Source organism: Serinus canaria, chromosome 4 (assembly GCF_022539315.1).
Source record: "Serinus canaria isolate serCan28SL12 chromosome 4, serCan2020, whole genome shotgun sequence".
Lineage (NCBI taxonomy): Eukaryota > Metazoa > Chordata > Aves > Passeriformes > Fringillidae > Serinus > Serinus canaria.
Window position 1 is genome coordinate 54,136,444 of NC_066317.1, and position 16,112 is coordinate 54,152,555.

Below are 16,112 nucleotides of genomic sequence, written 5' to 3' on the forward strand. Positions count from 1 at the left end.
ATGTCATGGGATGTTAATAGGTATTGCAAAAGAGATTTGGATTTTTTATTTCACTCTCCTTCTCCTATTCAAGATTAGCCAAGTCCTCATGCTATATATAAGATTTCTAAGGATTTTCTAATGGCTGCAGGTTTGGCATCTTTCCTGCAGTTACAGAATACAGCCCTGGATTGATGCTTAGAACAGATCCAAAATATGTATCATTCATCATGCTTTGTGTCAGGTGCTATTGGTTATAGAGCTTGAAATTGTTATCCAGCTGGATTAGTGCCTTAACTGTACCTTTGCTATTCAAAGAGGAGGTTTAAAATGAACACTATCTTTGTTCTCCTACAATAGTTCAGTGAGAATGTCAGCATAACAGAGCAAGCTGGGAACACTTTCTTAAGAGAAGATCTTGTGATTATTATAACTTCTGTTTATCACTATACCTGTTTATTACCCTGGAATAATTTATAGCCATTAATTTCTCTAGGCAGTGGTTTTGTTCTCTCTTTAAAAATAAGGTGACACGAAGCTGAAACTTTTTCAGGTTCTTTTTTTCCCTTAAATTTGCTGAGTTTTCAGTTTTATGTGAACATCTATGAAAGGTGTTCACAGATGAAGCAATGGAATGAGAACACAATACATAGGGAATAGCACTGCCAAAAGAGAAAGAATCCTTAAAATAAAATAAAATTTTAAAAAATTAAAAAACGGAAGTATGTTCATAACAATTGTTTACTGCCACAGTACTGGAAGCATTCAGTGCAAAAAGATTATAATGGATTAAAATGCTGTTATGCACAGATCTTTCTCTGTCCCTGGAAAGACACTACATAGGAGAAAAGAGCCCCTAAAGAAAAGAGAAATGATTCCTCAAAGGCCACACAAAAGATCAATATCAGGATTAGGAAACATTCAGATCTTTCATCAGGCACATGTCCTTTCCAGAGGACAATACCTATCTGAACCTTCTCATTCCTACTGCAGAAAAGCTAAGAAAACATGCAGATAGATATTTACTTTAAAATACATAACTATAAAAATGGAAAGCTACAAGTTTTTTGTTAGCTTTAATTGTCTTTCACATTGATGTATACCCTGAAAGCAAATATGCAGTTCTGTTTTGCTCTGGCCAGCATGTCTGTTGGAATGTCCTACAGAATTAGGAGCTCTGAATGTTCCTTCAAAAACTGACATTAATGGAGCTTTGTAACAGAAATGTAAAAATGTCAGAAACAAGACCTGAAACCCAAACCCATGCATCTCAGCTCTGTCCTTCTCTGCAGTAACCTGCATGTACTGCTGAGTGGATGCTGAAATATATCTTTTCATCCATAACTTTGCAATAGCAAGCTTCCTGCACTAAATTTACTTTGCATCTTAAAAGTTTAAAAGTTGAATGATGGCCTATTAAAGCCAATAGTATAGAATCTCAGCTTCTGTGGAGAAAGAAATATTAAAGGCATGTGTTCTGTACACAACCAACTAAAATAGGAACACTGTAATGACATTAAAGATTACCTTTTTATTATTCAAATTTTTCCTGTGAATCTGTAAAGGAAAGAGGTGATTTTATAAAAGACATAATTATAGCTGCTTTTGAGGAGAGTTGTGATCACAATCTACTAAGAGGATGGATAAGTATTTGACTATGGGACTAGAATTTTAACAGAAGTGACAAACCTATCTGAAAACAATAGCTTTTCCATTGGACAGCATCAAAAAACTGCTATGATTTTCCATTGTGCCTTATCTCTGTCACTGCCCACTTAAAGCACTTTAAAATTTATCCTCTTAACAATCATTAGAGCTTGAATAATATGTTTGCAGAGTTATTCATCACTAAGAAAATTAAGGAAATTTTTGTTTAGGGCTGGAAAAGGGAAAAAGAATTGGTTATTTGACCATAATTCAGGGAATTCTATGGAGTAATGCCATTATCCCATTCACAGCATTTGTTACTTGTAACCTCCCATGAGTTCATTCATTCTGATCAGACAGGCACTTCTGCAGGCACTGTGTCTCTTTGTGAGTCCTTGACCATGGTGCAATCTCTCCTGGGTGCTTGTCTCCCATGCCATGTCACAGCATCATTTAGTGAGATAAATGCTTACATGTACTTATTCTGAGACAGAAACCACATAAAAAGGGGAGGAAATAATTCCTTTTTCCAAACATTGGCAATTTCATAATTTCACTTGTTTCTTAAAACTGTTTCTTTCTAAACAAGGTCCATACCAATTAAAAAGAAATACAGTTTGTATAATCTGTATATATCTATCAAATAGGAACAGATTGGTAAAAAAAGCACTGAAAAGAACATATCTATACTAAGTGTTCTCTAAGATAAATTTCAAAGTCTTCAGATATGAGTCTTGCTTAAAGCTCTGTAAGAAAAAATCCACAACCCTTCATGTAAGGAAAAGCAAACTGCTGCATGTTAAGATCACAAAACTGGATGATTTTTTTTCCCCCTCAAACTTAATAAGTGAACTGGGATAAAACTGACCTCTGGTCAATGATTATATCTGAGAAATTTCAGCTGTGAAGGTGAAAGTTTGACAAAGTCATAAATAGCTGAAAAGGACAGAAAGGAAACATTTCAAAACCCTATAAATGTCACTATGATCTCCATTTGGAACACCATTGCTAGTACTTTTACAATGCAGTACAGACAGCAGTCTAAGGTGATCAATGGAACAACAATATGTCTTAAAATCCATCTTAAAAAAGAGGAAAAGTATCATGAAGAATAGAGATGAGATCACAGATCATCCAGAAGACCACCTGCAAGGGAGTAAGATAAAGAAGAAAAGAAAGTCTGCTTTAGCCAGCTTCAGTTGGAATGACCTTTGAACCACTTAGTCATCAGTTTCCAAACACCCAGCTCTACTGGCCAATTACTCAGCAGAACATGATCAATGATCTAAAAGTTTTTAGCTGGTTGTATTGATCAAATATATAAACAAAACACAACTGTCAGCTGCTTTGAGTTTACTGCTGATGAAGTGATGTTTAAAACAATTAATGAATTAATGCTCAAACACAGATGAAAAAAACCTTAGCATATATAAAAGAGCAAAAATATTTACTACTTAATTAATTTGCCTTATAATTGATTTTTTTGTTTGACTGGCAAAACAGAAGTGTGATCTATAATTACCAGCTACCTATTAGAGCTTTTTCTTTTTTTTTTTCTCTTTGGATTTCTGTTTATTTATAAAGTGAAGGAAGCAGGATCGCTGGTGCTGCCAAACCCTTTTCAAATTATTGGTGCTAAAAAAATAAATATCAGAAAATGCAAATTATAACAAAATGTGAAGGTTGATTACTTTTTGTAAAAAAACAGGCAGATGAGCAAATGCTATGAAATGCTGAGGAAGGGCTGGGGCACACAAAGGAGTTATGGTAAATGAGCTTCCAGGTGTCGGCTGAGCTTGGGTAGCTAGTGATATTTGCACTCTTAGCCTGGAGCAAACCTGAAACAAAAGGTGTGGGATAAATATCCAGAGAAAGCACCCTCTGTTGGCAAGACCAGCCCCAAAGAGTCAAAGTTTGCAAAGGCACACCACTTTATGAAGAACAACTTACTTCACTCCTCCTTGACCTACTCTGAAAATAGGAACAATTTCAACTTTTAAAGGCAGTAATTTAATTTCCCTCTGACAGCAACAGAATGATCCAGGACTCAGTACAATCTTACCTTTTCAGAAGTGTCTATAAAACAGGGGTTGCTTTCAAAAAAAGATTTGGAGTCAAATTTATTATTGGTCTTCTGGAAAATGTAATTTATGTCTTGCTTAGCCAGGTAAGATGGGAGGTAATCTAGCTGTTAGAAAATAAGGAGCTGAGTCAAAGAAAATGGAAAGGGAAAGAATTAAGCATGAAAAGAATACTATTTAAGGAAAGGGTAAAAACAGAGAGATTAATTTACTGTTAGTTCCATTTTATCTCTTGTAAGTACATTTTTAAATTTTTTAAATCAAAGTTCTTCTGCTTAATGTGTACTGCCATTATTTCCCTGAAATGGAAAATGTCTGTTTTGTTCAGCAAGTGCATGTTAGAAATCTTGCGCTATTAAAAGATGGTGCCAATGTTAACTGTTACACAAAGGATTAAATCTTAACTAAGTAGTATTAAAAAGTGACTCTATAAACCTTTAGGTTATTGGTACTTAAAGATTTTTTAAAGAAAAGAAGACCAATATGAGGGATTAATAGTTAAGGTTATGCAAAATCCACTTAATCAGCATGGCTAATTTTAGTTTTGACTAAAGCTGCTGGCAACTATGTGTATTTTGCTTTGGGGCTTTACTTTTGAAGAGAGCAATGAATACATTTTTGAGGTAAATTTATCTTAACTGAAAGTCTACCTAATGCTCTTTAATTGCTGAAAAAGTGATGTTAATAGCATTTGCATTTAGGAGAGGAAGAAGATTTTCAGCTGTGCATTTTTAAGACCCTAAAATAAGCATTTTATTTTCACATTTATATAATATACTGCCTGACTATAAAACAGGTGAATTTTATAAAGAAGGCAGACATCAACATGGGCATTGTTTATGAAGAAATAATAGTTCTCCTGATAGTACATTCTCTATTCAGAAAAGAGCCTAGGGAAACTGGAGCATACTCCAAAGATACAAACACAATGACTTGCTAAACTATCTAGGGCACAAATGTTGAGAATGAGGGTCTTTCATTGACAGATGTTACCTAAGCAAGGCAGATGCAGAGTGTCAGCTCAAATAGCCCAGGCACTTTAAACCAAAAATAAAAACTTGCTAATACTTAGAGTACTTTTACCTGACTCCAAAATCACAAAGGTTGAGATCATTCAACATGAAGTGGATTAAATGGATGTTATACTCTTAGTTTAAATTAAACTATATGAATACAAACTCTATGCTTCTTCTCCTTAGAGAGTCACATAAAATCTGACTGCATCCTAAACTGGTGGGGTAAGGTGTTGAGAAAGAAAGGGCTGGGCATTAGGTGAACTCAACTTCACAAGGCTGTCAAAAATTGTGTGGGAGGAGTTACCCTTTATATTAAAAAAATGAAGAGCCATGGTCATAATTCCAGAGTGGATGATAAAGGGCTTTATCTAGTGAAAAAAGTGGGTAAACCCACTAAAATTAGACTATTGATTTACAATTATGTGAAATTTGGGTAAGTGTACCTATGTTAGAATACTGCAATTATTCACACAAACAAGGTAATGTTATGTAAAAACATATGGCAAGATCCTAGCATACTAGTATAGAACAATTTAATTTATCATAAATGGAAGTCTCTTCAGGTACTTTCAATACTACTTTTTTTTTTCCAAGTGTCATGAATGAGTTAATTAATTTAAATTCATGCAGCTTTGCTTCTCTACACCTGCTGTCATGGCCTGAGAAGGTCATGCCACCTTCTCTCTCTTTTAGCATTTTCATGGTACTTTTTCAGTGGAACCTGTTTATCAGCTAGGATCATAAGGTATGATTACTGGAATAGATTCAGTGCATCCAACTACGTGAGTATTCTGTGTGTGGCAATAATCAGCATCTTCAGAAGAAAGCACACAAATTCCCAGTGAGCAAATGAATGTTCTCTCAGCCTATGCCAAGGGCTGGAGAAGGCTTAAGCACTTTGTACAAAAGCTGAAAATTGCATGAAGTTAAGTCAGTTCACCCTATCTAAAATTAGGCAAAGTGAGTAACTGAACAAAAGGCACTTTGGGGAAACACAATCTCAACCTGTCAGGAGTGATGTTTTCCTTCCAGTAGAAAATTTATTCTGTAATGAATGTTGTGATTAGCTCTGTGTACTTACAGTGGTTGAGTTTCAGCTAGCTAGTTGATATGTTGATAGTACTGTTATTTTGACAGCAATTGTGCAATTGACTAAAGACTCACATAACGATTTGAGTGGCAAGCTTGTGCTGATCTTAGTGCTGCCATGGCCACATTGCTATACAGAGCTGTGTTATAGACTGCCTCTCCTACAGGCAGTATCTGTTATAGGATTTTGGCATATCTTGGACACAGGTCCCACAAGAAGCCATATGTTCCCCCATGGTCATGTTAGAAAAGCTGCCTTCCAGGCTGCAAGTGGCAATTAGACCAGACTCAATGAAACTGAGATAATTCATAATGTACTATTTCCCTTGGTTAAATGTCATCCAGTAATACAATTCTGCCTTTTTAAAATCTTCCTGCTCCCACCATCTAGTCTTACTCAAATATTGTCTTTGCTTCTTGGTTTAGATAATTGCATGGCAGATGACTGCATGGTACTCTTTGCTACACCTCAGAAGCTGTACCTCTTTGATTGGAAAAAAAATGTTGGAAGAGATTTGTAGGAGGTATGTATTTGAAAATTAATTATGTTAATAGTTTGGTTAAGAATCTTCAAAGTATTAACTTTTCTATTTTTCATTGTAGACTGGCAATTGGAGAACAGTAACTACGAGCAATAAGGATCTGAGCCTGAAATTTCCTATACAGCTGTAATTCAGATTTCTTCACCATCAGAGAATCACACAGCCCCCAATTCCTAATACAGTTGTTTGGTTTTTTTCTTTTTTTTCTGAAGGCATTCAGAAAGGGCATATGTATCTTCACATCTTAATATTTGCTATTTGGATTCTTACTTACATATATGTGACCTAATGCACTTCTGGAGGGTAGATCTCAAAACACTTTAAAGCTTTGAAAACTACTTATCTGTATGTGTTTCTACATAGGTATTTATATTACAACTTCTCAATTAAAAAAGGAAAAAAGTTACCCTTCCATATCTTCTAGGAAACATTCCTAAAAATGTATTTTAAGCTCTGATTAGACCTCCCTATATCAGAAGCTGTTAGGTTTGATTTTTTAAGTGAAAGTATTGTTACTTATGAATAAATTTATTTAGGTATGCTATAACAAATGGTTTCAGTTTTAGAGTAGAAGTATCTATATCCATTATAACTCACAACAAAGAATTGTAGACTTTGGAGGCTATGTAAATCTCTATGTAGCATTCATTGTTCTTCAAAAAACCAGCATCTAAAAAAGCCTGACAACTACCTGGAATGTAAAAATTGGGACATTAGATAGGGTCTACTATTCCCAGCAACTTTTGAAAGCATTCCTGGCACATTGTTTCCAATGAAAGAAGAGGTACTGGTGTGTGGGCTTCTTAAAATGTCCTTACAGCCTGCTGAGAGTAACTTAAAAGATGTCTTCTGTTTTCACACTGCATCAACTCCAGCCATGTGGGCCTCCAACAGCAGCAACTCGACAGTCACTCTTGTTTACTGTCTATTCCACCCATCATAAGCAACATTTCCTCTCTGTATATTGCATGTATCCTTTATTTTCTTCTCAGCAAGCAGGACTTGCAATCTAATATGTATCTGTATGCTGTTAAAGGTTGCTGCCATTTTCTATGAAGTGAACACGTCTAAGAAGTAGAAATTTATTTATAACAGGTAAAAACCCCTAAATCTATCCATTTTAATTATGTATTTTAAACTCTTAAATTTATCCTAAGACAATATTGTGGTTGTACTAGTACATACATTTAGGAGTAGCATTCATTATGAGGAAAAACAAAGTTACCTTCATCTTTGCATCTTTACATGTGATCCTTTCCCTAAAAAAAACCCAGTGAAGCAATTTTCTACTATTTAAAATACAAGCTCATAACTTTTTAACCTCAATCTATATAATGATATTGTATCCTTGCCCTTTTTAAAATTAACTATTCAAGCCGTGTGGTACTTGACTGAAATGAGAAGGCTCACTGCTTATGAGTGCAAAGCCATTCCTGGGGAAGTCAGAAGCAATTTTGCATATTTTTTTCAACATTAAAGCAATCTGAATTACATTAAGGGTGTAGAAAGGACCGCGGCAAAAGTTTTACTGACTAGGATTTTATTTGTGGCATAAATATATATATTCATTATGCTTTAAAATAAAGTCTATATGCAGACAAAATCAACTCTTTAACAATTAATAGTATTTGCTTTTTCTTGTATAAAACACTGTTCCTTACATCTGCCTATTCCCTGTGCTCTGCATTTCAGTCTTTTTATTTTACAGCTGATGTCTCCTTTCACCATTATATTTTTATTCCAACACTAAAATACATTTGTTGTGTTTTATTGTCAGATTTGATTAGCTTACCTGCTGTTCAGTTCTGTGCTACCCTTCTTAACTTGGAAAGGTTGCCTCATAAGAATCTGCAAAACTAACTTGATAATCATCCTTTAAAAGTTCTAAAAATATTCCTTTCCTCTAACTGCAATGAAAAGTCAAGAGAATAATGAGAGAGCTGATGTTCCTGCTACAATTGCTGTCTGTGAGTCTTATAAAGAGCCTCTCATTGATATCATGGGATAGTATATCTCTATCTTCTATTGCCTCTTAGCACATGGGCTTTTGGGACAAGAACATGTTTCTGTATTCTTAAAAGCCAGAACATTCTCCTAGTTGTCAAAAAACATAGGTGACTTTTTTCCTCTTCATCAAAAATCAATTATTGCAAAACTACCACATGGCCATATCTGCCAACAGCATGACTATTTGCTGTGGTGAAAACAAATAAATAATCATATGAATCTTTATTAGCTTTTATAAAGAAAAGAGAGCAAAATATCCCAAAGACATGTAGTGCCAGTAGGCATCTTTTTCCACTCAGTCAAAACAAAAAGGCATAAACATTTCATGAATCCTGCGATTTTAGATGAATGGACAGAAATACCAGTCAACAGAAGCAACGTCAATAAATAAATTTGAGATAATCCTACAGCAACCAAAGCTCTATTTAGATATGCTTAGGAATATTTAATGCATCTAAATAAAGCAGCTCAGCTGTGTAGCAGAAAACTGATGCTGATGTAAGCTATTCTGGTGCTGGCATAGAACCAAAATGGCTGTCATTTTTGCTGGTCTGCTCAGTTTCTTTATTTAGGTGTTTCTTACACAAGATGCTGTTTTATGGGGTGGGGGGGTTGACTTAAGGAAAAAAATCCCTTCATGTCTAAATTGAGCTGTATAAGATGTTTGATTGTACAAAGTGTTTTTGATCTACTCCCAGCTATCAGCTCAACTGGAAAAGTTTTCCAGTGTTTGATTTATTTACCTGTGTGTTCATTTTGTGCTGGTTCTATTTAATCCAACTAAACTTCTTTTTGAGAATGCCACGTGCAACCATGATTAGTGTTTTACTAATATTAAGAAATTCTGTCTACCACTTTTGTTTTTTGCATTCATTACTTCATCGAAGAAACCAATTAGTTTGGTTTCACTTGATTTATGCTTTTTACAAATGTGTTACCGATTTATCACTGCGTTTTCTTCAATCTGTTTACATACTGATTGCTCTTGCTTTACTAATTGTTCTAGTTATTTGTCAGATATTGAAGTTAAAAAGTGGCCTATAATTCTTCTTCATTTTTCCTCAACCCTCACTTATTCTCTTCTTTTAAACTGTAATACAATTTTAGCCTGCCATTGGTTTCCAGAGGCAAAGAAACATAGATGGATATTAAACTGTGCAGTAAGCAATAGCACAGCTAATAAAATCTAGCTCAATTAACCAATGACTTAATGGGCAAAGGAGAAAGTTCTGCTTAAAGAGAGGTAGTGAGGTCCCTTCCACCATCAGCTCACAAGTCCATATCCTCTCTTAACTCCTGTACCTCTTGTTCTCTGTGAGTATTTATCAGGGTGTGAGGGACAGTGAAGAAAAATGTTGTCAGTTGTTTGTTTAGTGTCTTCAGGTATGAATCAACTGAGAATAAAGTTCACTGCTTCAGCCAAGCTAGAGCTAGGACTACAACATCAGTGCTAAGGCTGTATAGAAAGAAATAGATGGCAATAGCCAAAAGATATGTAATCTCTGGCTTTATGTGACTGTCATGGTTTAACCACCTAAAGCCCACAAAGCTGCTCGCTCACTGCCCTGGCGGAAGAGAGGGGAGAAAACTGGAAAGGTAAAAGAGAACACTCATGGGTTGAGATAAAGACAGTTTAATGGAAATGCTGCCCACCCAAAAAAACAAGGAAATCATTCACCACTTCCCAAGGAATAAATTGCCCACTTCCCATGGGCAGGCAGATGTTTATTTGGATATCTCGAGGACAGAAGGGCACCATCAACATTTGTTATCACTCCAAATGTACATCGCTTCGTCCTTCTCCAACCAGCTGTATGTGCTGAGCATGCAGTTAAAGCATGTGGAATATCCCTTGGGCCAGGGATATTCCACATCCTGCTCCAGGCAGGAAAAGCAGCCCTGGCCTAGGTCTGCCTCCCAGGAAAAAGTCATGGAGCCTGGCATCTTGGGGCAGTTTTGCACTCCCCTTGGGATGCCTTTGACATGGCTGCGCTGTCCTGGAGCTCTGGGCTTTGTGCTTTCCGAGACGCTAACCCTAGGTGTAACCCTAAACCTAGCTCCAGGCAGGAAAAGCAGCCCTGGCCTAGGGCTGCCTCTCAGGAAAAAGCCATGGAGGCAGGCATCTTGGGGCAGTTTTGCACTCCCCTTGGGATGCCTTTCCAGGCTGCACTGTGCCTGGAGCTCTGGGCTTTGTGCTTTCCGAGACACTAACCCTAGGTGTAACCCTAACCCTAGCTCCAGGCAGGAAAAGCAGCCCTGGCCTAGGGCTGCCTCTCAGGAAAAAGCCATGGAGGCAGGTATCTTGGGGCAGTTTTGCGCTCCCTTGGGATGCCTTTCACAGCTGCACTGATGCCTGGAGCTCTGGGTTTCTGGTTTCCGAGACGCTAACCCTAGGCGTAACCCTAACCCTAGCTCCAGGCAGGAAAAGCAGCCCTGGCCTAGGGCCGCCTCCCAGGAAAAAGCCAAGCAGGCAGGCATCTTGGGCAGTTTTGCGCTCCCCTTGGCATGCCTTTCACAGCTGCACTGTGCCTGGAGCTCTGGGCTTTGTGCTTTCCGAGACACTAACCCTAGGTGTAACCCTAACCCTAGCTCCAGGCAGGAAAAGCAGCCCTGGCCTAGGTCTGCCTCCCAGGAAAAAGCCATGGAGCCTGGCATCTTGGGGCCGTTTTGCGCTCCCCTAGGGATGCAATTGCTGGCTGCGCTGTACCTGGAGCTCTGGGCTTTCTTCTTTCCGAGACGCTAACCCAAAGCGTAACCCTAACCCTAGCTCCAGGCAGGAAAAGCAGCCCTGGCCTAGGGCTGCCTCCCAGGAAAAAGCCATGAAGGCAGGCATCTTGGTGCAGTTTTGTGCTCCCCTTCGGATGCCTTTCGAGGCTGCACTGAGCCTGGAGCTCTGGGCTTTCTGGTTTCCGAGACGCTAACTCTAGGTGTAACCCTAACCCTAGCTCCAGGCAGGAAAAGCAGCCCTCGCCTAGGGCTGCCTCCCAGGAAAAAGCCATGGGGGCAGGCATCTTGGGGCACTTTTGCGCTCCCCTTGGGATGCCTTTCACAGCTGCACTGTGCCTGGAGCTCTGGGCTTTGTGCTTTCTAAGACGCTAACCCTAGGCGTAACCCTAACCCTAGCTCCAGGCAGGAAAAGCAGCCCTGGCCTAGGGCTTCCTCCCAGGAAAAAGCCATGGCGGCAGGCATCTTGGGGCACTTTTGCGCTCGCCTTGGGATGCCTTTCACAGCTGCACTGTCCCTGCAGGTCTGGACTTTGTGCTTTCCGTGACGCTAACCCTAGGCGTAACCCTGACCCTTGCTCCAGGCAGGAAAAGCAGCCCTGGCCAAAGGCTGCCTCCCAGGATAAAGCCATGGAGGCAGGCATCTTGGACCAGTTTTGCGCTCCCATTGGAATGCCTTTGTCGGCTGCACTGTGCCTGGAGCTTTGGGCTTTGTGCTTTCCGAGACGCTTACCCTAGGCATAACCCTGACCCTTGCTCCAGGCAGGAAAAGCAGCCCTGGCCAAAGCCTGCCTCCCAGGATAAAGCCATGGAGGCAGGCATCTTTGGCCACTTTTGCGCTCCCCTTGGGATGCCTTTCACAGCTGCACTGTGCCTGGAGCTCTGGGCTTTGTGCTTTCTGAGACGCTAACCCTAGGCGTAACCCTAACCCTAGCTCCAGGCAGGAAAAGCAGCCCTGGCCTAGGGCTGCCTCCCAGGAAAAGCCGATGGAGGCAGGCATCTTGGGCAGTTTTGCGCTCCCCTTGGGATGCCTTTCAAGCTGCACTGTGCCTGGAGCTCTGGGCTTTGTGCTTTCTGAGACGCTAACCCTAGGCGTAACCCTAACCCTAGCTCCAGGCAGGAAAAGCAGCCCTGGCCTAGGGCTGCCTCCCAGGAAAAAGCCAAGCAGGCAGGCATCTTGGGGCAGTTTTCTGCTACCCTTGGCATGCATTTCGAGACTGCGCTGAGCCTGGAGCTCTGGGCTTTGTGCTTTCCGAGAGGCTAACCCTAGGCGTAACCCTAACCCTAGCTCCAGGCAGGAAAAGCAGCCCTGGCCTAGGGCTGCCTCCCAGGAAAAAGCCAAGCAGGCAGGCATCTTGGGGCAGTTTTGCTGCTCCCCTTGCATGCCTTTCGATACTGCACTGAGCCTGGAGCTCTGGGCTTTGTGCTTTCCGAGAGGCTAACCCTAGGCGTAACCCTAACCCTAGCTCCAGGCAGGAAAAGCAGCCCTGGCCTGGGGCTGCCTCCATGGAAAAAGGGAAGGAAGCAGGCATCTTAGGGCAGTTTTGTGCTCCCCTTGGGATGCCTTTCGAGGCTGCACAGAGCCTGGAGCTCTGGGCTTTCTGGTTTCCGAGACGCTAACCCTAGGTGTAACCCTAACCCTAGCTCCAGGCAGGAAAAGCAGCCCTGGCCTAGGGCTGCCTCCCAGGAAAAACCCGTCGAGGCTGGCATCTTGGGGCAGGTTTGAGCTCCCCTTGGCATGCCTTTCACACCTGCGCTGTCCATGGAGCTCTGGGCTTTGTGCTATCTGAGACGCTAACCCTAGGCGTAACCCTAACCCTAGCTCCAGGCAGGAAAAGCAGCCCAGGCTTGGGGCTGCCTCCCAGGAAAAAGCCATGGCGGCAGGCATCTTGGGGCACTTTTGCGCTCGCCTTGGGATGCCTTTCATAGCTGCACTGTGCCTGCAGGTCTGGACTTTGTGCTTTCCGTGACGCTAACCCTAGGCGTAACCCTAACACCAGCTCCAGGCAAGAAAAACAGCCCTGGCCTAGGGCTGCCTCCCAGGAAAAAGCCGAGCAGGCAGGCATCTTTGGGCAGTTTTCTGCTCGCCTTGGCATGCATTTCATAGCTGCACTGTGCCTGCAGGTCTGGAATTTGTGCTTTCCGAGACGCTAACCCTAGGCGTAACCCTAACCCTAGCTCCAGGCAGGAAAAGCAGCCCTGGCCTAGGGCTGCCTCCCGGGAAAAACCCGTGGAGGCAGGCATCTTGGGGCAGTTTTGCGCTCCCCTTGGGATTCCTTTCACAGCTGCGCTGTGCATGGAGCTCTGGGCTTCGTGCTTTCCGAGACGCTAACCCTAGGCGTAACCCTAACACTAGCTCCAGGCAAGAAAAACAGCCCTGGCCTAGGGCTGCCTCCCAGGAAAAAGCTAAGGAGGCAGGCATGTTTGGGGCACTTTTGCACTCCCCTTGGGATGCCTTTCAAAGCTGCACTGTGCCTGGAGCTCTGGGCTTTGTGCTTTCCGAGACGCTAACCCTAGGCGTAACCCTAACCCTAGCTCCAGGCAGGAAAAGCAGCCCTGGCCTAGGGCTGCCTCCCAGGAAAAAGCCGTGGAGGCAGGCATCTTGGGCAGTTTTGCGCTCCCCTTGGGATGCCTTTGCAGCTGCACTGTGCCTGGAGCTCTGGGCTTTGTGCTTTCCGAGACGCTAACCCTAGGCGTAACCCTAACCCTAGCTCCAGGCAGGAAAAGCAGCCCTGGCCTAGGGCTGCCTCCCAGGAAAAAGCCGTGGAGGCAGGCATCTTGGGCAGTTTTGCGCTCCCCTTGGGATGCCTTTGCAGCTGCACTGTGCCTGGAGCTCTGGGCTTTGTGCTTTCCGAGACGCTAACCCTAGGCGTAACCCTAACCCTAGCTCCAGGCAGGAAAAGCAGCCCTGGCCTAGGGCTGCCTCAAAGGAAAAAGCCGTGGAGGCAGGCATCTTGGGGCAGTTTTGTGCTCCCCTTGGCATGCCTTTTGGAGTTGTTTTGCGTCTGGAGTTCTGGGCTTTGTGCTTTCCGAGACGCTAACCCTAGGCGTAACCCTAACCCTAGCTCCAGGCAGGAAAAGCAGCCCTGGCCTAGGGCTGCCTCCCAGGAAAAAGCCGTGGAGGCAGGCATCTTGGGCCGTTTTGCGCTCCCCTTGGCATGCCTTTCGCAGCTGCACTGTGCCTGGAGCTCTGGGCTTTGTGCTTTCCGAGACGCTAACCCTAGGCGTAACCCTAACCCTACCTCCAGGCAGGAAAAGCAGCCCTGGCCTAGGGCTGCCTCCCAGGACAAAACCAAGCAGGCAGGCATCTTGGTGCAGTTTGCGCTCCCCTTGGGATGCCTTTCGAGTCTGCACTGAGCCTGGAGCTCTGGGCTTTCTGGTTTCCGAGACGCTAACCCTAGGCGTAACCCTAACCCTAGCTCCTGGCAGGAAAAGCAGCCCTGGCCTAGGGCTGCCTCCCAGGAAAAAGCCGTGGAGGCAGGCATCTTGGGGCAGTTTTGCGCTTTCCTTAGGATGCCTTTCACTGCTGCACTATGCCTGGAGCTCTGGGCTTTGTGCTTTCTGAGACGCTAACCCTAGGCGTAACCCTAACCCTAGCTCCAGGCAGGAAAAGCAGCCATGGCCTAGGGCTGCCTCCCAGGAAAGGCAGTGCAAGCAGGCATCTTGGGGCAGTTTTGCACTCCCCCTGGCATGCCATGCGACTCTGCACTGAGCCTGGAGCTCTGGGCTTTGTGCTTTCCGAGACGCTAACCCTAGGCGTAACCCTAACCCTAGCTCCTGGCAGGAAAAGCAGCCCTGGCCTAGGGCTGCCTCCCAGGAAAAAGCCGTGGAGGCAGGCATCTTGGTGCAGTTTTGCGCTCCCCTTGGGATGCCTTTCATAGCTGCACTGTGCCTGGAGCTTTGGGCTTTCTTCTTTCCGAGACGCTAACCCTAGGCGTAACCCTAAGCCTAGCTCCAGGCAGGAAAAGCAGACCCGGCCTAGGGCTGCCTCCATGGAAAAAGCCATGGACGCAGGCATCTTGGGGAAGTTTTGTGCTCCCCTTGGGATGCCTTCCACAACTGCACTGAGCCTGGAGCTCTGGGCTTTGTGTTTCCGAGACGCTAACCCTAGGCGTAACCCTAACCCTAGCTCCAGGCAGGAAAAGCAGCCCTGGCCTACGGCTGCCTCCATGGAAAAAGCCATGGACGCAGGCATCTTGGGGAAGTTTTGTGCTCCCCTTGGGATGCCTTCCACAACTGCACTGAGCCTGGAGCTCTGGGCTTTCTGGTTTCCGAGATGCTAACCCAAGGCGTAACCCTAACCCTAGCTCCAGGCAGGAAAAGCAGCCGTGGCCTAGGGCTGCCTCCCAGGAAAAAGCTAAGGAGGCAGAAATGTTTGGGCAGTTTTGCACTCCTCTTGGGATGCCTTTCACAGCTGCACTGTGCCTGGAGCTCTGGGCTTTCTGGTTTCCAATTTGCTAACCCTAACCCTAGCTCCAGGCAGGGATGCCTTCCACAACTGCACTGAGCCTGGAGCTCTGGGCTTTCTTGTTTCCGAGACGCTAACCCTAGGCGTAACCCTAACCCTAGCTCCAGGCAGGAAAAGCAGCCCTGGCCTTGGCCTGCCTCCCAGGAAAAAGCCGAGCAGGCAGGCATCTTGGGGCAGTTTTGCGCTCCCCTTGGGATGCCTTTCGCAGCTGCAATGTGCCTGGAGCTCTGGGCTTTGTGCTTTCTGAGACCCTAACCCTAGGCGTAACCCTAACCCTAGCTCCAGGCAGGAAAAGCAGCCCTGGCCTAGGGCTGCCTCCCAGGAAAAGGCCGAGCAGGCAGGCATCTTGGGGCAGTTTTCTGCTCGCCTTGGGATGCCTTTCGAGGCTGCACTGAGCCTGGAGCTCTGGGCTTTCTGGTTTCCGAGACGCTAACCCTAGGCGTAACCCTAACCCTAGCTCCAGGCAGGAAAAGAAGCCCTGGCCTAGGGCTGCCTCCCAGGAAAAAGCCGTGGAGGCAGGCATCTTGGGCCTGTTTTGCGCTCCCCTTGGGTTGCCTTTC

General features: G+C 43.7%; 1 protein-coding gene across 1 annotated transcript in view; it reads right to left on the bottom strand.

Moving 5' to 3' along the window:
- The window catches only part of LOC103826148 (cytosolic beta-glucosidase-like), a 149,638-nt gene extending 143,706 nt beyond the window's left edge, over positions 1 to 5,932 (bottom strand). The window contains exon 1 of the mRNA XM_050974080.1: positions 5,888 to 5,932. Coding sequence (XP_050830037.1) covers positions 5,888 to 5,932 — 45 coding nt within the window. The remainder of the gene's footprint in view (positions 1 to 5,887) is intronic.
- Positions 5,933 to 16,112: the final 10,180 nt, after the last annotated feature.